The sequence below is a fragment of the Corvus kubaryi genome, unplaced genomic scaffold (genome assembly GCF_017639235.1).
Source record: "Corvus kubaryi isolate FWS band 111438036 unplaced genomic scaffold, C.kubaryi_AGA036_p1.0 split3-37374, whole genome shotgun sequence".
Lineage (NCBI taxonomy): Eukaryota > Metazoa > Chordata > Aves > Passeriformes > Corvidae > Corvus > Corvus kubaryi.
The window spans coordinates 70,003-97,184 of record NW_024582090.1 but is presented as its reverse complement, the minus strand read 5'-3'; the positions used below and the strand labels follow the sequence as shown (position 1 = coordinate 97,184).

General features: G+C 40.0%; 1 protein-coding gene across 3 annotated transcripts in view; it reads left to right on the top strand.

Moving 5' to 3' along the window:
- Positions 1 to 25,154, top strand: part of KDM3B (lysine demethylase 3B) — a 50,664-nt gene extending 25,510 nt beyond the window's left edge. For 2 of the 3 annotated variants that reach the window (XM_042016095.1, XM_042016096.1), the window contains exons 15-24: positions 701 to 957; positions 4,510 to 4,776; positions 12,574 to 12,745; positions 16,344 to 16,434; positions 16,521 to 16,651; positions 19,811 to 19,930; positions 20,433 to 20,572; positions 20,906 to 21,082; positions 21,676 to 21,810; positions 23,808 to 25,154. In XM_042016095.1, the coding sequence (XP_041872029.1) occupies positions 701 to 957; positions 4,510 to 4,776; positions 12,574 to 12,745; positions 16,344 to 16,434; positions 16,521 to 16,651; positions 19,811 to 19,930; positions 20,433 to 20,572; positions 20,906 to 21,082; positions 21,676 to 21,810; positions 23,808 to 23,888 (1,571 nt within the window). In that variant the 3' untranslated portion in view covers positions 23,889 to 25,154. Of the gene's footprint in view, positions 1 to 700; positions 958 to 4,509; positions 4,777 to 12,573; positions 12,746 to 16,343; positions 16,435 to 16,520; positions 16,652 to 19,810; positions 19,931 to 20,432; positions 20,573 to 20,905; positions 21,083 to 21,675; positions 21,811 to 23,807 lie in introns of those variants that run through there. The other variant, XR_006014050.1, reaches the window with a different exon arrangement.
- Positions 25,155 to 27,182: the final 2,028 nt, after the last annotated feature.

The following is a 27,182-nucleotide window of genomic DNA, read 5'->3' as shown; positions in this document are numbered from 1 at the left end:
GCAAAGCTGGAAAGATGATATAGCTGAAGACAATACTGTCTTGTCACTCACAGTTTATTTCTGTGCCAATTTATGTATTTATTTTCTCAGAAGCTGATATCCTGGTGTAAAATGATAGTAATTAATTTCAGATGCAGTTTTGTCACTTTATAACAGTTGAAGTAAATATAACTCTTTTGTGTGCTATGTGAAGAGTGCATTTCCAAGGAACTGAGACTGGAGTCCAGTTGGAGAGTTAGATGAAAGCTTAGAGCATCTTTAATACTCAGTAGTTTGAGTGAATACACTTCCTAGATGTCAGAGGTAGCATGACTAACACAGGATTTATTCCTGTCCATATGTCTGGAAGGGACTACTTTACATGTTGATGTTAAATGTTGGTGAATCACTCACGAGTTCTGCAGGTCTTAGTCACTGTAATATTGAAATATTTAATATCAAAACGTTAATTCAGAAAGTCAGGGAAATGTTTTTTAATTGAATCTATTAAAAATTGTGTGTTTGCACATCTTTTCAGATCAGATCTGTTGAGGTGCCTCATTCACTGTTACAGTGATAATTTACCATTACCACAAGATTCTGTTAATATCCTATTTAATGCAATAGCAAATAATTTCAGAAAACTTTGTGATCATTTGAACTTTGCCTCTTGGGGTTTTTTTCCTCTCCCCTCCCTGTAATGTTTATATTTATCTTGCAGAATCAGGATCACTGAGATCAGTGCTTAATAAAGAATCCCATTCACCCTTTGGATTAGATTCCTTCAACTCCAGTACAAAAGTTTCCCCGCTAACCCCAAAGCTGTTTAATAGCCTCTTGTTGGGCCCAGTGACATCTAGCAACAAAGCCGAAGGCTCCAGCCTCAGAGATCTGCTACATACAGGGCCAGGAAAGCTTCCGCAGGTCCCATCAGACACAGGAATCCCCTTTCCTCCAGTCTTTTCTGCAGCTTCTACGGTAAATAATTTTTTATTCTTTCAATGATATCTGTCCTAGGGAACAATTGTCATCTATATGTTTTTATAGTATTCTACTCTTGAATGTTGGAACAAATGTAATACCTTGCCAAAACCCACCACTCTACAAATTTGTAGAGAATTTTAGTTTACTACTGCTGAGGAGAGGCTGTTCTTTTGAAGAGACCAAGAAAATGAGTTTAATACAGCCTATGAATTGTTTAGTTGATAATCAGCATCCCTATAAAAGCTCACTTTAAATTTCACACCTTTAAAAATATTGTAAGGGCATACCAGAAAAAAAGACAAAAACTCAATAGTAAACCAGTTGCTTAAACTTATGTATACTTGAAAGGCATTTGAGCTAAAATATGCTTGGGCAGGATCTGCTGCTCCAGCTGGATCACTACAAATCTATGGAGCCTGATGGGATTCATCTGAGAATCTTCGCAGAGCTGCTGATGTGATTGCAAAGCCTCTCTCAACGATTTCCGTGCAATCTTGGGAATCTGGAGAGGTCCCAGGTGACTGGAAGCTGGGTGAACATTGTCCTGATTTTCTAAAGGGGCAAAGAGAGGACCTTGGAAACTACAGGCCTGTCAGGCTCACTTAAGTGCCCAGTGAAATAATGGAAAAGATTATTCTGGGAGGTGTAGGTAAATATCCAGAGTACAATGCAGTCCTCGGTCACTGCCAGCATGTCCTCGTGTGGGTGAAAGTCCTACTTGTTGAACCTGATTTCCTTCTGTGACAGGGCCACCTCGTTCATCTAGGAAAGCCAGTAGATTTATTTAATCTTTCTGGAAGTAAGATTTTGATGACATCTCTCTCAGTATCCTTCTGGACAAAATGTCCAGCAGACAGCTGAATAACCATGTTTGGACAACGTGCTCAGGCCAGGGTGGGATTCTTATTGTGTCTCATGCAGGGCCAGGAGTTGGACTCGATGATCCTGATGGGTCGCTTCCAGCTCAGCACATTCCATGGTTCTGTGATTCTGTGGGTTTAAGGTGTAGTTGCTATTTCTGAGTGCTTATTCTGGAATAACAATACTTTAATCCATTTCGGAAGGAATAACTTCGAAAAAATCCTGAACAAATCAATGCTATTTGACGTGGTCAGAAGCATTTAGTTTAGGAGAAGGATAGATTCTGTGGAATTTATCAACGCTTAGCTCTTTTTGGCTAATACTTTCTCCAAAAGCTTAGGCAGAGTAAGGAGGAAGATGAAATGGCTTGTCTCATAGCAGATTTTTTTTTTAACTCTCTGCCAGGCAGGCTGGCTGACTGTCTGGAACCTTGATTATAGTTCATGTTGGTTGGTTTTGGTAGAGGGAACAGTGCATGAAAATATGCTGCTGCTACAGGAAAGTGAATCCAAGAATACTTCTGCCTCTCATCACTGAGTACAGGGGGAAGAAATTGTGGTCACTTGTTTCAAAGCAACTTACTCCTTCAAGGCTTGAGATATCCCCGTCCCAGCAACTTGTATCCCCCTCCCAGCAACTCTATGCATTCTCTCACCACATCTAATCAGATCTATTGTGTAATGTGTTTTTTCACTTTCCTGACTTCTGATCTTCACTGAGTAATTTAGATTTGAAAAAACTTGTGGAGAACTCTGGTCCAGCTCCTGACTTGAATGTCTGGATGCTTCATGTAGAATGAACAAAACATACCTGAGAAACAACAGTTGCATTGCTCAAATTGAGAGAAGCAGGACTGCTGCTCATGAAGAGAATCATCTTGATGTCCCTGGAGCATTGACAGTCTGTTGTGAAGAATTATAAGCATTGTCTTTAATAATTAAACTGCATATTATCTATCTTACGGCCTCCAGAGAATCAGAGTAATGGTACTCTTTTAAGACCATCCAAAGTGGATGACGTCATGATCTAGTCTTACTTGCCTAAGATGGGCTGTAGAAAACTAGTATAATTCCAGGCAGCAGTAGAGAGTGGGATCAGACTAGCAGTGGCGCAGCTCCTCTGAAAGGAGCCTAGAGTTCTGGAGGACAGCAAGCTGCACCTGGGCCAGGACTGCACACCTGCAGCTGGAAAGACAAACAGTCCTGGTCTGCATCAGGAAGCATACAGCTGGAGCACATCCAGGAGTGTGGTTATTTCACTCAGCCCCTGTTGGGCCACACCTGGAACGCTGTTTCCAGTTTTGATTTCCCCAGTTGAAGAATGACAGTGCAAAATTGCATGGGATCCAGTGAAGGGCCATAAAGAATGATCAAAGCATTTTGGAGAGCTTGACACATTTGGAAAAGTGGTAGATACTGGTTCTATGCATCCTAGAGAAGAGAATGCTTTGGGGATCTGATCAATCTTACCATATCTAAAAGATGGTTGTAGAGAATAGGGAGGTACTCCTTTCATAAGAATGCATGGCTAACAGGGCAAGGGGCAATACCAGTTGCTTCAGGAGAAATTCTGTCTGGATATAACAAAAAATTCTCCCTTTACATGCAAGCAGTGGAATAGGCTGCCCTGAGAAGTGAATTAATCTCCCTAAAAAGTTCGGCATGACCCCGCCCAGGGGAACGAAGCCTAATTTCAACAGAAATTTACACCAAATGATCTCTAAATCTTCTGTTGGACCTAGACTCTTCTACAATTCCATAAGTGTTTTTTACTGAATTGATATATTCAGTAATGAATAATGTTATGTTTTATATTGATAGTTCTGTATATGGTAAATTTTTTATCTATTGAACTCTAGTTTGTAAGAAGATGGCAATTTTTGGGAGGGAGGAGGGAGTGGTGTTGATTGATTTGTTATGACTTTTTTTTTTCACTTGAATGAGAAGGTTTTTTCTACCAGAAATCTATCACACCCCTGCCCCCTCCTGCAAATGTGTGAATAAAGATCCAGTAAGTGTTTATCTTCTGTTGAATATATGAAATATATTTAGTGTCTTAAGTTTTTTGCTATAAACAAGGCCTATGGGCAGGCTTTTTATTTTTTTAAGTTAAAACAAAGTTTAAGATTGTGTTGCTAACCTGCTACAAATTTTAAACACCCCTTGAGTTTTAAATGTCCCCTGAGGAGCATGGCAACCAGAACCAGAGAATCTGTCTACTAATGGTTCCACTGACATACAGGAAGCACTTTCTTCTCTCTCTGTCGTTGTTTGCTTAGTGTTTACATATCCGTCAGCTTACGTGTCCCAAGGTTGAATTCACTTCCTTAGTAATGGGATGAGGAAAATGGAGAAATAGAGTTGAGATATTAATGAAGTTAGAGAAAATATGAACTTTTTTTACTATCAAAGTAGCTGAATTTAGATCATTAAAGTTTACTATTTTATGTCTGCGTAATATTTTTCTAGGTAGCCTGTAGTTGGTTATTTTAACTTTTACCATTGTAGAACAGAGCCATAGCCATTTCTGTTCTTACCTGGATATGTCTGTCTCTGAGCCAAGTTGTTTCTGATGCATGTTTTCCTGGTAGCACAGTGTCTGTGACTAAGTCTGAAGGAGAGCAGATATACGTTAATACTTACACTGTTGCAAGACTAGATTTACCTCTGGATTTACATCTTCTAGGGGGCCAAAGGTAAAGCCAGCCTGCCAAACTTCTTGGACCATATCATTGCTTCTGTGGTGGAAAATAAGAAGACATCTGATGCTGCAAAACGAGCTAGTAATTTAGCTGACACACAGAGAGAGGTGAAAGAAATGGTGATGGGATTAAATGTGCTGGATCCACACACTTCCCATTCTTGGCTGTGTGATGGTAGACTTCTTTGCCTTCATGATCCCAGCAACAAAAACAACTGGAAGATCTTCAGGGAATGCTGGAAACAAGGCCAGGTAGGTGATAAGTGTCCAACCCTTGCTGCTTATAAGTGTCCTGAAATTGCACTCTGCACCTTGGTAAAAAGAGCCTATTCAGACTTTGGCCAGTTGCTCCTGAGTGAATATGGTGAATGAATATTTCAGCTGTAGCTTTATAAACAGGGGACACAGCAGCCCTGTTCACTCTATGCTATAGTGACTTGAGCCCATGTACTCTTGCACTTACCATTATGAGAGTGTGTGCTGTGACAGCCTTTTTAGTTGTAGTGTGCTTTGTGCTGAACTTGCTCTGCTCTGCTACAGCCCAGTAGTGAATCCACTCTGATTTCTGTTGTGCACCCACACTTGATGCTTTATAGCCTCAGGGAAAGGTCCATTCCTTTCAGCTGCAGCATGTGCAAGAGTGAAAATGCTGAATGCAGTCTACTGAATTTTGGGTTTACTTGATACAGTATCTCACCCTGAGCCCTACAGCCAGTGGGAACCCAAGTGTTGTTCTGGACTCAGCAACTCATGCATGGAGCACTCTCGTGGGTTGTCTGAGGTGCCATCAAGTGCTTAGCCCTTCAGACAACAGACTGTACCTTAGACCTGCTCTCAGCATAGCCGCTTGTTCAGATCTCAGTCTGTAGTGCTGCAGCTTAGACTTCTCCAGAGAATCAGTAAGATCAGCCTGGTCAGACAAGCTGAATCTTAAAAAATGGGTGAGTAATTGCTGCTGCAAAGGAAGTGCACCCACAGCTCTAACAGAGGATGATGTCCATCACTGTTCAAATTGTATTCTTGACACTTGGTTCTGCAGCTGCCTCTGACACAGTTACCTTCACTAACTACCTGGAGTTGAGACCATTCATGCTAGACCATTAAGTGTCCTCATCATCTTTTCTGGAGAAATGCTTGTTGTCGGCTAGTCTGTTATTACAGTGCTAGTGCGCTTGGCAGTCGCATTCCATTTTTATTTGTGGTTGATCACAAGATGCTGAGGTGGGGTGGAGGAACAGGCTGCATGTATCTCATTTAGCACTCAGAGTCTATTCCTGACAGAAGTAGAGTACTTTTCGTTTAAGTGTAGCCTGTCCCATGGAACTGCACATTCTCTGGGTTCCCTGGGCACAAGCACAACTAGCACATACATGAGAACTGCAAAGATGACTTGTGCCGCCAGCCGCATTCCTGTTCATGACTCCTCTGGCCAGCTCCTAATAGTTGGAGGAAGGTACTGTGCAGCACACCCTTGTTTGTCTGACTAGAAACTTCATTGCCAGCTTCCCACTACATGCAGTTATCTTCCTGTCCTGACTTTTTTGGGGTGCATAGGAGTCTCCTTTTATTTTTTTTACTTTTCATCCTGTTGTATTTTTCTGATTTATGAGGGATTTCAGATCATTCTTTTGCAGTGCTGTGGTGTCCATCATCTGCCTTTCTTTGCAAAGAGCTTCTTAGTTTCTGGTTAGTATACTTTGATAATTTTCTCAACACTTTTTGTCAGGAAATACTACTGTCTCTCTGTGAAGATCCTAAATATTTTGGGAATGCCTACAAAAAATGTGCTTGTCAGTTTCTCTGCCAATGAGATGGTTAATCACCATGTGCAAGATGCTGCTTGTGACCTTGGGGTCCTTGACTGGTAATGAGTCTTGAGAGACTGCTTATGGAGTCTAGAGATGTGATCACCAATCTTGTGTCCGATGTGTAGCTTGCAGTGTGCATCGCCATCCAAGTTGGTGCACTCCCTGAGGCTCTGGCTACAACTGCCATGCTCGTGTACTCTTTGCGACCCACTATTTTAGGCTGTGCCCCAAGGTGTGCTACTGATGATTTTGGATCATTTTATCATTCAGAAGACCCCTTGAATAGGAACAGACTGGGCAAGTCCTTTGCTCATTCAGGGATCCTCAAAGTGGTGTTGCAGTCATTTGAGTTTTCTGTTGAAATGTGAAAAGGAATTGAACAACCTCCGTTGTTCCTGCCTAAGAGCATGTGACCCAGGCAGGCATTACTGTCTCAACAAGGTTATTTTAAAAAGAATTTCTTCAAGCAGAGACTCTCTCAAGAAACTGCTCTGTCAGAGTTCTTCCTTGGCTTACATCCTCCTGTAAATCCCAGCTGCACCTTTAAAAGTGAAGTGAAAGAACATTAATTCTACCACCATTCCCCAAATCATCCTCCTGTTTTGTGGTTTTGAAAAGGTTATTTGGAAAAAAAACCCTTATCCACCCTCCCCAGCAGAATAAATGCACACTGGGCACGAGATCCATGCCATATGAAGATCTTGGCTATGGTGGCATCCCAAATTGTTAAAAGAGAAAATTATTTTCCCTTAATGCTTAGATAATAAATGGCAGTCTTTCAGTGTCACTCAAAAAGAGCAACATTTTTTGAGTCCTTTCTCTTAGAAATTGTCAGAAATAAGTTCAACTGTCTTATCCCAGAATTCACTGAGAGACCATAAGATTAATTCTTGCTGAAGCTGTTTTTCAAGAGCATTTTGCTCTCTGGAAATGGTTGTTGCTCATCTGGGGATAGTTAGGATTCTCATCCTGTAGCAACCTGATATTTTCTGAATTTTCATGCTAGGATTTCTCATTTTTGAGACAGTGAAAATCTGGTATGGTACTGGAACTTTTTATTTTGTTGTTATCTCCCTGTAGTTTGAGAGCAGATTTGGCAGGAGATGTCTACCAGGCAAGTCCACTGTCCTTTTATCTTGGAGCCCTATCTGTGTTCTTCGCTAGAGAGAATACTTTATTTCTTCCATGGCAAATTTGCTGCCATGGATGGCAAGAAGGGGTCTACTAAGTTAAGTAGTTTGGTTGTTTTGGGGTTTCTTTTAATTGCAATTTACAAGTGGTCAAGTGAATACAGCAGGGATCAAAATGTCATTATTTTTCTGTACTGAAGGCAGCTGGTTTATCCGTCAGCTTAAAGTCTACCAGGCAGTCCTTTCCACACATCCTGTGAAAGGTACTGTTATTTTTTACTCATACATGATCCCTAGTGTTTGTTGTAGAATATGCTTAAAACTTTTTTATTGCCTTAATGTTACCGTTTTTGCTGGGATGAGGGACTACATTAAGATTTGAGATTGCTGTATTTGCTCTTAGGGAGGTTTGCTGCTTGTCAGGGTCTCACATTTGGAACATAGTGGAAAGACTACCAAAGCTTACCTGTCCCTCAAACATGTGCCCTCTGCTGCTTTTCCATATTGGCACACACAGTACTATTGGGGAGACCAGGACAGTATCAAGAGTGACTGTGTGGCTCTGGGTATTAATCAAGGCTATGGAGCCCTCATGGTTTTCTTACTCATGCCAGTGAGGGGTAGGGGAGTGGAGAGATCCTGCATGTCAACCATTGTTTGCACAGCTGGTTTTAACCAAGAGGGTTTTATGATCGTGGGAACCTCAAAGAGGATTGGGGATTGCTTGGAAGAGATAGGATCCACCAAAGCAAAAAAAAAAAAAAAAAAAAAAGGCATCTTTGCCAACACGCTGGCCAACCTTATTAGGAGAGCTATAAGCAGGAACAAGGGAGGGAGAGTATGACCAGTGATCAAGGAAGGAATTAGTTGATTGGTTTGGCAAGTGAGCAGTGTGAGGTGAAGTGAACAGGGGTAATCTCATACTTAAGAAACCAAGGATGAAAGATGTCCACCTCAAGCATATGCATGTAAGTAAAGATCTGTGTGCATCCCAGCATTGTGAAGAAAGCTCTCATACTGTTTCTGGGAAATCAACATGACTAGGTGTCTTTCTGAAGTACCTGTACACTAATGCATGCAGCACATTGAACAAACAGGAGGGATTAGTGTGCTGTTGCACAGCCGTGGTCTCATTGGTATGACAAAGTGGTGGGATAGCTCATGCAGCTGTAGTATGGGAAAGAATAGGTACAGGCTGTTCAGGAAGGACAACACAGGAATGACAGGCCAGGAAGGTGAGAAGGGAGCATTGCTGTTTTTGTGAGGAAGAAGCTAGAATGCATGAAATTGTGAAGGAACTGATGATTCAAGAGCTTATGGGCCAGGATTAGTGAGCAGAGTAACATGGACAACATTGTGGCAAGTATCTGCTACAGACCAACTGACCATAAAAAAGTGATAAGGCCGTCTTCAGAAAACTGGAGGAAGCCTTGTGTTCACATTTCCTGGGCCTCATGGGACCACTGTGATACCTGCTGGAGGAACAACACAACAGGTCGCAAGCAGTCCTGAAGTTTTCTGAAGTGCATTGGTGTCAATGTCCTGAGACAGCTGATCAAGGAAACAGCTCGGGAAGGGCGCTTGTGCTGGACCTTGTGCTTCCACACAAGGAAGGTTGTTGATGTGGAGATACGCGGCACCTTTGGCTGCAGTGACTATTAGATGGTGGCATTCAGATCAAGATTTTGAGAGGAGGGAGCAAAGCAAAAAAATCATGATCACAAATCTGGGCTTTGGGAGAGCAGACTTTCACCTTTTCAGATACTTGCTTGGAAGAATCCCATGGAGATATGGTCATGAAGAGAAGAGGAGCTCGGGAATACTGTTTGAATCATGCTTAACCTGCCTTGTAGCCTTCTGTGATGAGATGACTGGCTTGGTGGATGAAGGGAAAGTACTGGATGTTTTTTATCTTTAATAAAGGCTTTTTACACTGTCATGGTGTCATCAGACAAAGTAAAGTACAGACTTGGTAAGTGAGCAGTGTGATGGACTTAAAATTGACTGAAATGCCATGTGTGAGAGCACTGTCACTAGTGGTATATCATAGGGGGTCACTTCTGGGGTGAGTAGTATTTATCATGTAACTAGTGACCTAGATGGGAAAGGGTTCATAGACCCTCAGCAGGTTTACAGACAATACAAAACTAGGAGGAATGACTGATACAGCAGATGGTTGTGCTGCTACTCAGAGGGTCTGAACAGGCTGGAGAATTGGGTTGAGAAGAACCTGGTGATGTTCCGCAAGGGAAAATGTAATGTCCTGCACATCAAGGAAGAATAACATGCTGCAGCAGTTGCTGAGGAGCAACCATTTGGAAGGTAGTTTTGCTGGAAGGATCTTGGGGTCCCAGTGGGCAAGGGAGTGACCATGAGCCAAGAATGTGTCCTCATGACAGAGAGAATTGTCAGCAAGTCAAAGGAAGTGATGGTTCCCCTTTACTCAGCACTGTTAGGGGCCTCACCTGGAGTACTGTGTCCAGTTCTGGGCTTCCCAGTACAAAAGAGTCGTGGAGTTACTAGAGGAAGCCTAGCAAAGGGTCACAAAGGTGATGAAGGGACTAGAGCATCACTTAGATGAAGAGAGGCTGAGCGAGCTGGGGCTGTTCAGCCTAGAGAACAGAAGGCTCAGGAGAGCGTGGGGAGGAACTTTTAAGAGGGAGCTAGGCTCTTCTTGTTAACGCTCATTGGCAGGACAAGTGGGAGTGGGTGCAGAAAGTTCAGCCTCAACACAAGAAAATACTCTCTTTCGGTGTGAGGGTAGTAACTTCCAATCTAAATGTTTCTGTAGGGTTTTTTACTTCTTTTCATTCCCCTGAAATTGACAGGAGTAAAGTAACAACCCTTTTTTGTTTTCTTAAATCTCACTCTTCTGGAGTTGAGGTTTCATTGCTGCCTTCTAGAACTTAATGGCTATGTTGTATTGTGTTTGAAAACCAAGGCTATTTCTGTTATCCCCAGAGTTGGGTTTTTGTTCCGTACATTTCTGAATCAATAGTTGCCCTCATTTAGGGACAAATTGAAACTAGGCCTTTTAGAGGCCATTGGGCAATAAAAAGGAAGCAGCAGTTAGTTACTGGAGTGTTTTTAAGCAGCATAACTTTAGAGTTGCTTGAATATAGCTCTGTAGGTACTTTTGCCTAACACACTTTTACTGCATCTAGGGACATCTGTGCTTCTCAGGGTTGTGCTGAGCTCTTCATGTGAATAAACCAGACCCACCATCAGATCATTGTTAAAGTATAGGGCACTGCTTGGAATTAATTCAAACTTGTGTAGACATAGGAACTGCTATTTGAACATAGGCAGCAGTTACTAAAGCTAAAGGTCTTCAGGTGGGAATCGTTTATGTGCAAATTCACTTTGTACCCTCTTCCTTTTCTCTCAAGTTTGGTAACTCTCTTTTGAGATGGCAGGGTGAAAGGAACTGAAAAGGTTTTGGCAGTGTTGGGAGGATTGTCTGGTATACCTTTCCCAATTGTTGTCAGTTTAGCAAATGCTTTGAGTGTTTATGGGGAGAGGCCACTGAAATATCTGTGTGGAATATATGTACATCATTAGCCTAAACATCTTAAAACCCCTTTTGCAAGTGAACAGCCTTTTTTCTGCTACTTGGTTTTGTCTTAGGGAATTAATGTTGATCTGTGATTATACATAAATAACAAGCGAAATAGTTGAACAATTCATATTAAAAGACAAAAATTTCACGTGAGAAGGCTTTACTACAAATGCTGTTTCTAGTGGTAGTTGCGTGTCTGCTTAAGAAAAAGGACAGGTGCTGGGATTCTACACTTACTGTACTGCCACAGACGGATTGACCCTGTCTGGCTGCCAGACCCCTCTATCCAGCTGCTTTCTCACTCCCCCTTCTCAACAGAACAGGGGAAGAAAATCAGGTGAAGAAGTTTGTGGGTCAAGATAAAGGCAGGGAGATCCCTTAGTGATTGCTGTCATGGGCAAAACAGGTTTAACTTGTGATAAAGGAGTTGAATTTATTGCCAATTAAAAATAGAGCAGGATGGTAGAGAAAAAAGACAAATCAGTAAACACCTTACCCCTCCCCCCCAAGTTACCTTTTTCCTAAAGGCTCAACTTTACTCTCTCATCTCTGACTATTCTACCTCCTCACCCCCACAATCCCTGGAGTGACACAGGGGGGATGATGGGGGTTGTGGTCAGTTCATAACACTGTCCTCCTCACACTTTCCCACTGCTTCAGTGTGAAGTTCCTCTCACAGGATACTATCCTTCACAAATGGCTCTAACGTGAGTTGTCTCCATGGGCTGCTGCAGTGTGGGTTGCCAGTGGGCACAGTTTTTACCAGAAAGTTTGCTTATTTGTGGGATTCTCCCCGCAGCTTCTCCCAGAGCCTGCTCCAGCATGGGCTCTCCATGGACTGCAGCTTCCTCCAGGGAATATCCCTCTGCTGCAGTGCAGGATCCTCTGTGGACTGCAGATGGATCTCTGCTTCACCGTGGTCTTCCACAGTTTGCAGGGGGACAGCCTGCCTCACCATGCTCTTTGATGGGCTGTGAGCACCTCCTCCGTCACTGACCTTGGTGTATGCAGAGTTGTTTCTCTCCCTTCCCCCTGCCTCTTCCCCCTGCCTGCCGTCTGTGTGTTGTGTGTGTCCCCGTCTATCTCTCTCTCTCTCACACACACACACACACACACGCAGCAGCTGTGGAGAACTTTTTAGCCATTCTAATTATCACAGAGATGCCACCAGCATCAGTTATGGGCTCAACATTGGCCAGTGATGGGTCTGTTGAGCCAGGTGGAACCATCTGTGTCCACCATGGAGCAGCTCCCAGCCTCCTCTCACAGAGCCTACACCTGCTGCCAGCACCTTGCCATGGAGACCTAATGCACTTGCCTTGGCAAGTCTAATCCAACGCCACTTCTAAGGCAACTGCACACGGCGTGGAATTAAAGTTTGCTTTGACTCTGGTTATTTGCTTGATGCACAAAACCCAGACATGGATGAAAATAGATTTGTGGTGTCTTTTGTATGGTGGTAGCCAGGAGTCTCGGCTCTCTTAAGAAAGTTTGGCTGCATGTGTAAGAAATTTGGTTATGGTGGAGTAAGCATTCATCTTTGTATTCTCAGCCCGTGCTGGTATCTGGTGTCCATAAGAAGTTGAAGTCAGAGCTTTGGAAACCAGAAGCTTTCAGCCTGGAATTTGGAGATCAAGATGTAGATTTGGTGAACTGCAGGAACTGTGCCATAATTTCAGACGTGAAAGTGCGTGACTTCTGGGATGGCTTTGAGATAATATCTAGTAAGTAATATTTATGGCTGACTAGTTTAACTGAGCAGTCTGTCTTGCTATCTTCCAACTCTTCATTTTCCACCTGTTTTCTTAAAAAATAAATTAAGAAAAAAATCCGGATACCTATCAGTCTCATCCAAAGAAGCCATTGTTCCTTACATGTAGCACACCCTAGAAAATACTTTATTGAAGATTAGGGCAGGACTGCCCAAAAGGACTGTCTCTACTGCAGTGTGTTGGGGTGTGTTACTTTCATATGTCAAAAAATTATCCATTTCATGGGAAACTACTTTTTTTTTTTTTACCTTTTCCCAGTGAAATTAATCATGAGTTACCATTATTAAGACAGTAAGTAATATGCCTACCCTTGCTCTCCTTTCAACCTCAATTTTTATTGTAAAACTAAAGGGATCCTGCAGAGCTAAAACAGACTGAGACTTTTGACACTAAAACTTGGACTTGGTGGAATGCATCAGTTAAGTACACTTGACATTGCAAATTCTTTTTTGGTAGATCATCTGTGAGTACAAATACAAATTTATATGTATTACAAATGGCAATGCTATATGCATGCCTCACATGATAACACATTATTTAATGCTCAAGTTCTTCTTTGAGAAAACCTTCTGTCAAGTGTGAATGGGGAAACTAACCAGCTAAAATTTCTGGGGGCATAACTGGTTAGGTTAAAGAGCTTCTGAAAAGCATTTTACATTGTATATACCTAGATCCGAGTCATTTTCCAATCAAATAACTCCTTGCTTTTGACTTGTTTTTTTTTATATGGGTAGTACAGAGTATTGTATTTTGTACTGTTAAGTTTCATACTGTTTTTGTTATTAATCAGAAATAAATGGCCTAGGAGGATATAATGGTGTGGTCTTTGTGTATTGACAGTAATTGGGAAAGTTCACAAACTCTTCACTTTTGTGCTGGGGTCATTCATGAAAATAGTGAATTTGTATGGGTCAAGTTATCTTTGAGAAATGTTACTTGTAGTTTGTCTCCAGGCAGATACACTCCTTTCAGCAAAATTAGCTTCTGCTTTTCTTTTAGACAATGCCTTTACCACACTTTACCTGAGAACTATTAGTGACTAGTTGGAAAACCTTATCATTCTTGATAGTTTCTTTTAAATACATTTTATTTAGAGTTTTTTCAGCCATGTTCAATCCCTAATATAGAGGAGTATTATTTGCTACTAGTCCAGAGATTTCACACGCTAATTCTTATGAAAACTGTTGGCAAATTGCCTAATGTCTCTGACTTCTCTGCATGACCTGAATTCTAAATTTTCTAAAAATGTGGCTGGCTCCCACCCTCGCTTTAAGTTACCAAAGAGCTGTAGAACAGCCACTGACTTTGGAGGTGTTATTGAGATTATTCTATAAGATACTTTATTCTAATTAATTTTAATCTTTTGCTGTTCTTTTAATACTTTTGGGCTTAAAATGGACTTTTGAAAGGTCTGACTTTTTGTTTCGATCCTTCTTACACCTGCTTTTCTTTGCTGATCAGATATTTTCTGGGGTTTGTCCAGTTTCATGTAATTTGTCAGATCTGTATGTTTTCATCCAGGTAGTTCTTCACTCTGTCCTTTCTGAATAGCCTCCCTACAAGCTGCTTCTTGTTTAGAACAAAGATCCTTGATGAGTTCAAAATCTTGAATATGGGAAGTTGTAAAACATCTTTAAATTCAAGTCCTTGAGCTTTTCAGTTCACTTGCCTCTCTAAAATCTGTAGCATATCAAAGTTTGTTATCTGTAAATCAGTCACTTCAGTTTACATATCTGCAGTTCTTAATTCCTTTTAATTTCAATAATTTTTTTTTTTTAATTGCAAACTCAGGCTGTCTTCTGTAGCCTGTTGATATATAGCGCAGATGTGATTCACGGGTCTCCAAGTTCTAATTTCTTAGATATGCTTTCACTTCTGATGCTGTCAGGAGCTCTGTTAGATCAGTTTGGCTGACAATCCTTGGGAAGTCAGGAAGCAGTTAAGGGTGTTACTCTCTGGGGAGATGGGGATGCTAAAGTGTTAAGACTGCTGTACACCTTGTTTTTCTATTGGTGGCTTCATGTAGAGTTGTGAAAAATCTGGTAGAAGAGTGAACTTTGTTTTTCTCTAAATGTTACACTGAGTTCTAAGCTGCTCGTGTTCCACTTCCAGATAGACTCTCTTAGCCTCGAGATCTAGCCCTAAGATCTGAGGTAAAACAGCAGTTGATATGGTCAGTGCTGTCATTGATTTACCAAACTATGAATATCGATCTAATATCGATATCCAACTGAGACGGACAAAAATTCTCAGTTTAGAGTTAGAAAGTGCATGTTTTATTTGGTGCCAGGCACTGCGTGGGATAGCTCCCTAAGACGCAGGGCCCCGATCCAAGCAAACACAAAGCTTTTTATTTACAAAAATTATGACTATCCAAAATACAAATGCATATTCATAACATTAACACCTCCCATTCTCCATTTCGTATGGAAATGAGCTTAAATGTCATTAAGCATGCGTAGTGTGTGTCCTGAATTGAGTCGGTGGTCTTGAATTGGGTCAGTGGTCTTAAAAAGATGAAGTAGCTCGTCTTCCTCATTTTGACCTTTTCGCCTCTCTGAACTTTAACAATCCTAATTACTTTAGTGACCTCTAAGTTTCCTCTTGCGTGACTTTTGAATGGGTTCCCACCAAGGGAGGAAATTGCTAATTGTCCTTGTTCCCTACACCAACTTATCAAAGTTTCTATTCCTCGTTCTAAGCACAGCTAAGCAAACATGCAAATGACAGATCGTCAGTTATTTGGTAATCAGTTATTAACATCTTAAAACCCATTTCAGGTCCAGCTCTCTTAACTATTTTAATTAACTCTAGCTGGGCCCAAATTCCTTCCTATTCTAACTAATTTCAACACAGCTAGCCTATAACTAAAATCTTTATGTTTCTTCTAAATCTATGTTTCATCATAGCATACATCCACTGTTGCATATGTAATGCCATCTTTCTGTGTTGCCAGCTTTCTGTTTCCAGTCAGGACTCGTGTAAAACTCTTAAAGTGAAGAACAAATGTTTGGTTTTGGTAGTCTGCTAATTTGAGTGCCTCCAGCAAAGAAGAATTAAAAAAACTAAAGGCTGTCTTTCTTTGTGACCACCTGCCCTTTAGCTTTTTCGAATGTGGTGTACCATGGTTTATTGCTTTACACTGAAGTTAGGGTTGATTTCAGAACAAGAACCAATAACTTTTATTTTATAGAAGTACCACTTCTCTTGAAATTAAAGATAAAGCTCCCTCAGACTTTGGTAAAAGGAGTTAGGAAGAATGCTTTGGAAAGGCTTGTTTTCGAAGCTGAATAAAAACTATTCTAAAACTTAGCAGCTGTGCGAGATCTGTCAAACTTGTGCTGTAGGTAATTATACTTGTATCTATCGATAGATATACTTGCTAAACTGCTGTGGGTCATACTATGACAATGCTTGGAAGCCCAAAACAAAACCAGGATCCATTTTGCTGTGCCCTGTAAGAGGTGCAGAAACCCTTTACAGCTTTAACAAGGTATTGGGCTGTGGTAAAAAGATACTGCATGAAGAAATCTTAATTTGTTTCTTGCAGAACGGCTCAGGTCAGATGATGGTCAGCCAATGGTACTAAAGTTAAAGGATTGGCCTCCAGGGGAGGACTTCAGAGATATGATGCCTACCAGGTAAGTAACCTTTAGTATCAGTGCTGACAGGACTGCTGTAGGTGCTACAGGAGGATAACCCACCTTTGTCTCTCTTTGCTCTCTAGGTTTGAGGACTTGATGGAAAATCTTCCTCTTCCTGAATATACCAAGAGAGATGGCAGACTGAATTTGGCTTCTAGGCTGCCAAGCTACTTTGTCCGTCCTGACCTGGGTCCCAAAATGTACAATGCGTATGGTATGTGAGTATAGTTCTGCAGATACTGGGGTTTGAGACTCTTTATTATACTTAGGGCAAATACATGGCTGTGGCATTAGTCAAAACTCTGTGCTTATCCTAGAGCCTGCTGTTACTTTTTTTTCGTTTAGTCCTGCGATCTATTCTTACTTAGTCCTCTCTCTGTCAGATGTGCCCTTTTCTGCCTTGTATATCCGATTTGTAATACATTTAACAAGCATAATACCAGTACAGGGTTCAAGGAAAAGTTAGTATCTTTTTGAGACCAACTGATGTGTTTAAGAGGAAAACTACCCACCTTCTGGGCACTTTAACCTGTGCATTCATGTTTCCAACCAGAGTTGTAATTTTCTTAATCCATGTCTAATAAAATAGACCACTGACAATATGCAAAACAAAACTGTCACCATGTTCAGCTACCTGAATTGGATAGTTTGTCCTCTTAAGGCTAATTATTTAGTAGGTAAGTAGCATATATCTGAGCACATAACCTACATGGGGCTGTGAAGCATTACATTTTCTGATGATTGTAATATAGCTGTGTGGAGGATATGTGAACAAAAAAAGCATGTCAGCTTGAATTATTTTAGTTCCTGAATGTACTGACTTTGAGGTCATGGCCCAAAGCAGGTTTTGTAGACTTTTAATTTAAAACCAATGGTTTTTACAGGATGTTTTTAAATAACTGATTGATTTGGAAGCACATACTTTTGCAGCTTTAGAATAAAATAACGTTTAGAGTAGTTGGTTTTTGTATATGCTGTAAAATGTCAAGTGATACTGATAAGGAAAAAGTTGCAGTCATCTCGCAAAGCAAGTATGTGGAAGCAAACTTACCCTAATGTAGTTTATGTGGTTCTCTTTGAATATTGGTGAGACAGGTGCAGTGTTTTTTAAGGTTTTGCATTCTGATTGTTGTTACACCTACAGTAACAACTCACCCAAGGACATGGAAGATTTTTCACTGTTTCATCATTTTAAGAATGTTGTATCTCGGTAACCAAATGTGGGTTAGACTTAAGCTGTGAGCCAACATATTGCAGTTCTCAAAGAGATGTGGTGCTATTTTGGATTTTTTTTTTTAAGCAGTACGACATTGCAAATAAAAGTTAAATAGGTTGTTGCAGCTTAGGCAAATTGAGCTTATTCCAGTATTTAACAGTGTTCAGTGTTTTGGTTTATGTACTACTAGACATGTAAGTTGAGTGAAGGAATCCGTACACCAAAGAGCTTATAATGTAATCAAGCAATACATAAATAAGAGTGCAGCAAGAAGGAACATAATCAGTCACTGCTGACTTGTTTCTGTATATTGCTAGTTGCTATCAATGGAAGGAATGGATTCATTTTGTTGAATTTTTCTTAAATGTCAAAGTTCTATTTTCCTTTTTATCAGAGCTTGTGGAGGCAGGGTTGATGGTATTTTTCTTAGTGTAGATCATAACCCTTTACTGTTTGATCCTTTTTAGACATACAGGTCTTGGTCCAAAGAGAGAAAGTATTACACTCTCTTTACTTGGAAATTAAAAGAAAAAAAATTAGCTAGGTCTGTCTTCAAAATTAGTTTTGTATCTTTTTGCTCTTAGCTGCTTGACAGGCGAATTAAAGGGTGGACCTCAATATAAAAATAGTAATTCTGTCTATGGTGAATATGAGTAACATTTCTAGCAACTTAAATGTATTTTGGTTGTAAATATATGGCTTTGTTTGCAGAGTATGTGGTGAAAAAAATTCACAATAGCGAAGTCTTTCATGTGCTTAGCATTTTAAAGCATTAAGATACAAAATTCATGACGTTTGATTCGTAGCGATACTCAGTTACCTAAATAAAAGGACTGTTTATAGAAGTTAGCTTTGAAGAAATCTTTTGTCTAGAGGACCCTTAAATACTGACCAATTTTTATATAGAAATACTTGAACTGTTTAACATGAGACTTGCCATTGATGATGTAATTGTATTTCCCAGCATACTCTGTGTGACTTAGACCATTAGCAAACAATTAACTTTAAAAGTGTCATTCTTTCCTTTTGTCCTGCTGCATCTTGCAAAGCAGAGGTTTGAGGTGGAGGTTGTGAGGGTCCTTGAGGTCAACAATTAACCTATCTTTAGTGAATTTGTCTGGCCTGGATTTTGGACCTATGTATTGTGTTTCTCCATGTTCGTATTTTAGGTGTGCTTTTTTAAAGTTCATGTTACAAACTGTCTATATTAGCTACTGTTTCTGGTCTGTTATGATAGGTACTGTTCAGTGAGTTGAGTTCTATCTTCAGAAGCTTGTATTTTAAACAGAAAATCGATAAATATGATGGTGATCCTAAAAACTCTTGTGGGCACACTTCTGTTAGTGTTTGCTGATACAAAGATATATATTTTTTTTAATGTTCTAATTTCCTGCCATGTTACTTGCTAGAGATGGTTAAGCAGAAGTAGAAAGAGAGGGTGCTACTGAAGGGCCAGAGGAAAAAAAAAGGAACATGTTAATAAGAAGGTGAAAGAATTAAGCAAACATTTTAAATCTTTCTCCATTACTTTCAGTCACTTGAGAGGTGTAAGTTCCTTCAGTGTATAAAGGTACAAGCACTTGAATCTGCAGGTGTTTTTCCTTACTGAATTGTAATCTGAATTGCTAATGATGGGTGGATCAATAACTACTGTGAATTCAACTGGTCATGGATTTTACAGCTTAGTATGAGAAAATAAAAATCTGCTGGAGGCTTATACTTGTAACAGTCCAATGACTTGCTCCACACAGTAGGATGCTAATGCCACTTAAAGCAGTTCTCTCATGCCTCCAAGCAAACGAAGACTTGCTTTGTGCTTATGATAGCTAAGTTCTCTAGTACGGACTGTATAAATGACCCTCAGAGAGACAAAGTTGTGAAGTACAAGTTCTGGCTTTGGTTTTAAAATGCTTGTTTCCTCATGACTTGAAAACTAGGTTTGGTACTTCTGTTTCCTGTAAGATTAAAATACCAGTTATCGGTAAACTTTTTATTTATGCTACACATGACACGAATATACCTACTTCAGTTGCTGTTTGGCTTTGGTTTCTGCTCTCATTGCTGTACAAAGTTAGCATTCTAGACAGATTTCTCAGGTAGGTTATTTCTATAAGAGATTAGTCACAGAATTTGATTTTATTTTGCACTCTATTGTAGGCTTAATTACTGCAGAAGACAGACGAGTTGGTACCACAAATCTGCACTTGGATGTGTCCGATGCTGTTAACGTCATGGTGTATGTTGGGATTCCCATTGGGGAAGGGACCCATGACGATGGTAATGCTTGAGGAAAGCTGTTTTCTGTACACTAAATTCAATTGTGTGTGTGAGAAAGGAGACTGTGTCTACTGCTTAAGCTTGTCATATCTATGATAAGTAATTCAAGTATACAAGGCAGTTTGCTGCATTTGCAGCACGTAATTAAAAGTGCAGTAATGCTTCATTAGTTTCCAACTGTGGGAGCAGCAGAGTTTTGCTGGAAATTAGGTACATTCCTGAAGAAAGGAGGGGAAAGACTACATTACTACCCTTTCTTCTCCTTGTGTTTGAATAACCATAGTTCAGTTTAAATTCATGACTGAGCTTTGTGATTAGCTGTCACATGACACATTCCCTGAATTCTGTTAAAATGAAGCTTGGTGGGCTTAGAAGGGGCACTGTATGATGCAGCAGTTGCAGTGTGACTGAATTTAGTAACTCAGAATGCTTCTTCCTCTTCTCTATGTCAAAAATGAGCAGCTTTGTAATCATACTGCTTTTACATGGATTCCCCTTTCAGAAGTTCTGAAAACAATTGATGAGGGAGATGCTGATGATGTAACAAAGCAGCGAATCCATGAAGGAAGAGAAAAACCTGGAGCATTGTGGCACATTTATGCTGCTAAGGATGCTGAAAAGATACGGGAACTTCTCCGGAAGGTATGCTGGTTACAAAGAAAGCTTGAGCTTACAGGGTTCCTTGACTAGCTTGCTTATAGCACCTGAATGATACAAATTGCTATCAACATCAAGTGCATAGGTATTGCACTTCTGTCTTTGAGGGCATTAATAGTTACTATGTTCCCAGGTTTTCAGCCTGGTCTGGAATCTTCATACTAATGCACCTTGCTATTTAAGACCTAAATGACCTTAATTAAAATAATGTTCTACCTTGAAATTGTTTGTTATGATTTTTGGTACAGACCATTTTGTGAGCCAGCAATATCAAGGTGCTGTGTCATGGTTTCCCTCCACCCCATATCTTGGCCCTAGGTTGGAGAAGAACAAGGCCAAGAAAATCCTCCAGATCATGACCCCATTCATGACCAAAGTTGGTACTTGGACCAGACCTTACGTAAGAGACTATATGATGAGTATGGTGTGCAAGGCTGGGCAATAGTGCAGTTCCTTGGTGATGCAGTGTTCATTCCTGCAGGTGCACCCCATCAGGTAACTATACCAACTCTAGGCCATATTGACAAATAGAATTGAATTTGAGGCGCAACAGAACTGCAGCTTGGAAATAATTAATTAATTATGGTAATTAATATTGCTCACTTAAGATTTTGTTTTCTACATATGCAGTTCTTACATTACTATAAGTTCTGTAAATATCTGAATGATGTGTACATAACTGATGAAATTACGGGGCAGGGGGGAAAAGCTGGGGTGAATGGAGGGAAAACATTTCTGTGTAATGAAGCCTCAGCCAAGGAAACCAGATTCAAAGGTTAAGAGAACTTGCTTTAGGGAATGCTAAAGTTTGTGGGAGAACAGGGAACCTGTTGGATGTCATGTATTTTGTTCTGGTTTTACTATTAGATACAATTCTGTCAGTTTCTGTTTCTGATGAGTAAATGTGGCAGAGCCTAAATATGTGGGGGGGTATTGGGGTTTTTTGGGGGTTTGGTTTTTGGTGATTGTTGTTGTCGTTCTTTCTTTTGGGGTTTGGAGGTTGGTTTGTTTTCATTTTGGTGTTTCGTTTGTTTTGTTTTGTATGGTTCATTGTCTTGATATATCAGTCATTTGATACGGGTTTTTAGGTCCATAATTTGTACAGCTGCATTAAAGTGGCAGAAGATTTTGTATCTCCTGAACATGTGAAGCACTGCTTCCGTCTGACCCAGGAGTTCAGGCACCTGTCTAATACTCATACAAACCATGAGGATAAACTGCAGGTAACCGATATTATGTCAGTAAACACTAAATATATCCTGTGTTTTGCCAGCTTTGTTCAGTACCAGAAATGTATGGCTAAGGAAAGAGTAACAACTTCCCACAAATCTGGAGGTTCTCATTTGATAGGTACATTAATTAATTTTTAAATACTTCTGTCTACAGTATTATGTAAACAAAAATTAGTAATAGACTTCTGCATTTCCAGAGAACTTTCCCCCTATTAGACTAATGGCATGCATTGGCATTAATAAGTTTTTGAATGGCTGAATCCTAATGACAGCAAAGCAGACCAGAAGAAAAAAAAACACTATTAAAATTGAAAGAGCAATGCTTTGTTTTGAAGAGAGATGTTTATTTGACCAAGTACACTTATGTTTGTTTCTTTATTGCCTATAGGGAAACTCCTCTGAAAGTGAAGGCTGGCTTATTTAAGTCAGGGATATGGTTTAGTGGTGGACTTGGCAGTGTTAGGTTTGTGGCTGGATTCGATGATCTTTAAGGTCTTATCCAACATATGTTAGTCCTAAAATTAAATGTGTTTTAGTTTGAGGAAGTGTGACTGCTTCAACTAATAATTATGCACAGAACATAATAGGTACACAAGTACATTGGATATAAGACAGTAAGTTCTACAGAGAGAAGACTGTAGGGGATCTTGCTGAATTTTGTCTAATGCTTCTGAAGCATTAGTATGTGCTCAGTTTGCAAATTTTGTTGTCAGCATTTTTTGTGTGTCAGTAATCACATGCATGTAAAAGAAAGGAGGGTGGAGATCTGCAGAATGGCTGTCCTCATCAAAGTAAGTACACAATATATAGTCACTCTCCAGGATGCCACCCGCGGATGTCAGAAATCTACCATGTTAATTCTCTAATACCAATTTAGTGAAAGTTTGCTATAAATTTCTATGTGGATTTTCATAGGATTATAAAGGAAAGCAAAAGTAGGATCAGCTCTCATTCTGGCTTCTAACTTTGTACCTCTTCAGCTGTGATGATGTGACAAATGTGGAAGTGTTTCTGTAAATTAAGAGGTTTGCAAATGAGTAGTGCTTGTTATTAAAAAAAAAACCAAACAAACCCAAAAAAACCCAAGAGACAAAAACCCACAAAGTGCAACTCAATATTCCTGTGAAAAGGAATACTGGTTGTATTTGCCTCAGAGTTTTTTTTTTATTATTTGTAATTTTTAATGTATACTTTTATATAAACCTTTGTCTATATTTATATATATTAAAAATACACAGAGACAATAACAGCCACATAAATGATACCAAAAAATGAGGTCACATGTACATCAGGAAAAGATTATGGTGCTTGGCAGTTAGTTGAAGAAGTGCAATTGAGCCACTCACTTAGGAGGTGAAACTGTTCCATTCAACACCTGGAAACAGAATTCGGATAAACTTAGCTCAGAAAAAATCAGAAACAAGACAGAGCTTTGATTCTTAAATAGGTAACCGTGAAAAAGATTGCAGTGAATACTAGTGGATTTCTCATTGCGTGCTTGTCTTTCTGCAAGATTCACAAATTCGAAGAATTTCTAGCCTCCATGCAAAGACAACAGGATGATTTGTTGCATCATCTTAATTTTCATAGGATTAAACCATATGATTTTCTTGCATCTTTTAGATTTGATTCATGTGAATCTGTAAGTGACTTGGATCACAAGGACTTTTTCAAAATAAACTCATATATATAACTTCATAGTGCACTTCCTCCTAGCTCTCACAGAAGAAGGAATTATCTTAAAATAACACGAGTAAAAATACGTTGCTGGGTGACCAGAAAATGAGTTAATAAATCAGTGCAGTATCTAAAATACTTGTCATCTGTGACAGTTAAAATTTGTGCTGTTGATATCCTGAAGCAAAAAGAGTATATATTTTGTGTATACTTGCCAACTGTTACAAATTCAGCTGTCGAAGTTGATTGCGTAGATGTGTAAGACTCTCCTTGTTAGTCTGTAGAAGTTGATTTTTTTTTTCCTGTTGCAGGTGAAGAACATTATCTACCATGCAGTGAAAGATGCTGTTGGCACACTGAAAGCTCATGAATCCAAACTAGCTAGATCATAGGAATTGCTAATTCCAAATGCCCTGTCAAGGAAGCCTTTTGCTCACGGTATATACAGGGACTGCACACAACTGCCTCTGCAGGAGCAGAGGCTTCTCACTGAGAGCTGGTGTGGTCAGTATTACACACACTCTTCAGCCACTGTTTTCTACGCTGCCTCAACACTGAAGGTCTAATGGAAGGTCGCACTGTTAAATGCAGAATTCCATATTCTAAAAGGTGCCATGTCCCTTTCCTGTGGCCTTTTGCAAATTGAAAGAACATGGAAACCACTTGGTGTTCCTGCATATTATGATTAGAAATGGTATAAAGAGTGTGGATGTTTTTTTCCCTCATGCCTAGTTAGTCTCCACAAAGTTAGACAGAACATGCTGGAGGTGGGTTGTCCTACTGCAGACTTGTTGATAGCTGCTGAAGGAATGTGACCAACTGCAGAAATTCAAACAAACTTCCCATGTGAGATACAGGCCAAGGAAAAGGATAAAGCTATTCTCTGCACTCCCCTTCTTCTAGCTGTTTCTCTAGACACTGTAGAGTTGCAGAACTAAAGGGAGAACTCACTTTTTTTTTCCCCCGGGAGACTCCAGAAATAAGAGAATTGTGTATTTAGTGAAAAAATAGGTTTGTAGTGAAACAGTTAATATTTCATGAAAGTAGATATTTTTAGTATTTTTGAAGTACCACAATTGTTCCTGGATTTTCAAGGAAAGGTGTATTACATTTAGTCTTCCTTTCAGTAAAATCAAGAAGTGATTTTTAGAAAGCAGTCCAAAATAGCACAAAAACAGCCAAAGGAGAATTGAACAGATACTGACATCCCACCTCCCTTGCCCATATTACCTCACCTATCTTCCCCCCTCTCTCTATGCCACCCTGCTTCCTCAGAATGAGAAGGAAAAAGGAGTGTAAACTCTATTCTCACATGGAGATGTTGTACATCTCTCCCTTTACTGGTGACTGCAGGCAATATTCACCCAATACCAGTGCTACCTGAAAACATCTATAAAACATCTATCCTTTCCAAAGTGAAGGAAAAGTTAACTTTTGGTGTCAACTTTGTCCAGAACTATTTTAAGTAAAATGTTCCTGCTTGATAGAACTGTATTCAGAATTTACTAATGTCAGCATTGATGCAATGGATTTCATTGTCCGGGTACATGGGGAAATGTATTGACCTTATCTCCAGCTGTACTGTAGTGCCACTTGCAGGCCTGTTAATATGTTCACGGTTATTTCATTTTTTAAAAAATAAAAGTCATTTACTGTAACAGCCTGGGCAGTTTCTTTCATACCTGTACACTGATCTTCCTGCCTTGAGGTTGTCTCAGCCTCTGCCCCTGGTAGTGTAGGCTGCCTGCTAATTTTGACCTGCTGTATTTGACCAGAAGGCTCATGTGGTTTAGCCTGGCATCCCAAGTATGTGCTGGGAGCATACCAAGCTGCCTGCCACTTTTTCATTCTTCGAGGTAGTTTGGGTAGAGGATCTGTCTTGTCATAAAAAACACCTCTTGTACTGTGCTCCCCATCTCTCACTATCTTCCTAACAGGTTGGGATCCAGAGATGCCCTCTCCACTGGAGATGCGGATAGGGTGGTAAAAGTTCTGTGGTTTCTGACCTTGGAGGTTGTGATGGCAGCAGCAGTTCTGTTCACTGACATGCGGCATACTGACAGCTTCTCAGTTTGGTTATTGGGTGCAAAGTCCAGTCACAGGCTTTTGCTGCCTTATAGCCTTGCAGCAATCCTGTGAATATGGGCTAATTCAGTCCACTAGAGATAAAAAGGGTTATTCGAGACACGTGAATCATTCTGCTTCACTGTATTATGTTGTGTACAAATTCTTGTGCTCTTTTGTTGCACTCTGTGCATACAGATTAATTATAGCTGAGGTGTTTCCCTCATTTCTATGTGTATGTATATATAAGTATTAGAATTGGATAAAGATCAAAAAGGCAGGGACTTGGCTATGTCTAATACAGTAGCATGAGTAATTTTCAATGCAGTGATCTACAGCAGGAGTTTTGCATCTCATGCTAAACCTTTGTTTAGTTTGAGTCTATCAAGTACTGCTTCTGTCTCTTGAATTTCCTTTTTTATTAAGCATAGAGTACAATTAACCTAAAGCAATATTCAGCCAAAATCAGAGGGATTATTAAAATTAAGAACTATCATAGAATCATAAAATGGCCTACGTTGGAAGAGACCTTAATCTAGTTCCAGCCCTCCCTGCTGTGGGCAGGGATATCTTCCACTAGACCAGGGTACTCCAAGCCCCATCCAACCTGGCCTTGAACACTTCCAGGGATGAGGCAGCCACAGCTTCTCTGAGCAACCTGTGCCAGGGCCTCACCACCCTCACAGGGAAGAATTTCTTCCTCATACCTAATCTAATTCTAGTCTCAACTTGAAGTTATTCCACACCTGTCCTGTCACTACTAGCTCTTGTAAAAAGTCCCTCTTTGTCTTTCCTGTAGCTCCTTCAGATACTGAAAGGCTGCAGTTAGGTTACTCGAAAGACCTTATCTTTTCCAGGCTGAACAATTCCAATTCTCTTAGTCTTTCCCCATGTGAGAGTTGCTCAGTTCCTCTGATCATCTTGGTGGTCTTGTCTGGACTCATGCCAACAGGTTTACGGCAATACAGACTTTAGAGCAGATGGGGACAGGAAGAATTTGTAAACTGTTCTGGCAAATCAGTTCCAGTAACTTATATTTGAAAACTTTTATCCTTTATCTGGATCATACGTAACAGGAGATGGAGACTGCTGCTTCTTTTGGCAAGTTTTTCCAAGTATTTTTTCTTATATGGGGCACAAACTTTATGTAGTTTCACAGTCCATTTCATACTTCTTGCTTGTTTTACACCAAGAGAAAGTCTTCAGTTGATGCTAGGTGGTAATTGTCAGCTCTTAGAATTCTGTTCAACTGCTCAAAATCTAGTTGTTACTGACAGCAGTTTCAGAATTTCTGAAACAGAATGTTCACGTATTGTGTATCTGCAAACACACTGGTTTTTGTTAGTTAATATTAATCAGATACATATTTATATATTATGTATATAGATAATATATAATGCTCATATACTTATGGAGGTATATGTTATACATTACACATTATACATGTATAGATATAAAACCCAGACAACTGCAGGCATTTGTCTCCTTTCAAACACACTTAGCTTCTGCTCCCTGCTGTAGCCGTACATGTTCAGGGACATTTTATGGTGCTTGGAATTGGACTGTGAATCTTGCTGCAAGTCTTGTCGTGGTGATGCCAGAAGTAATTGTATTTAGAGCTT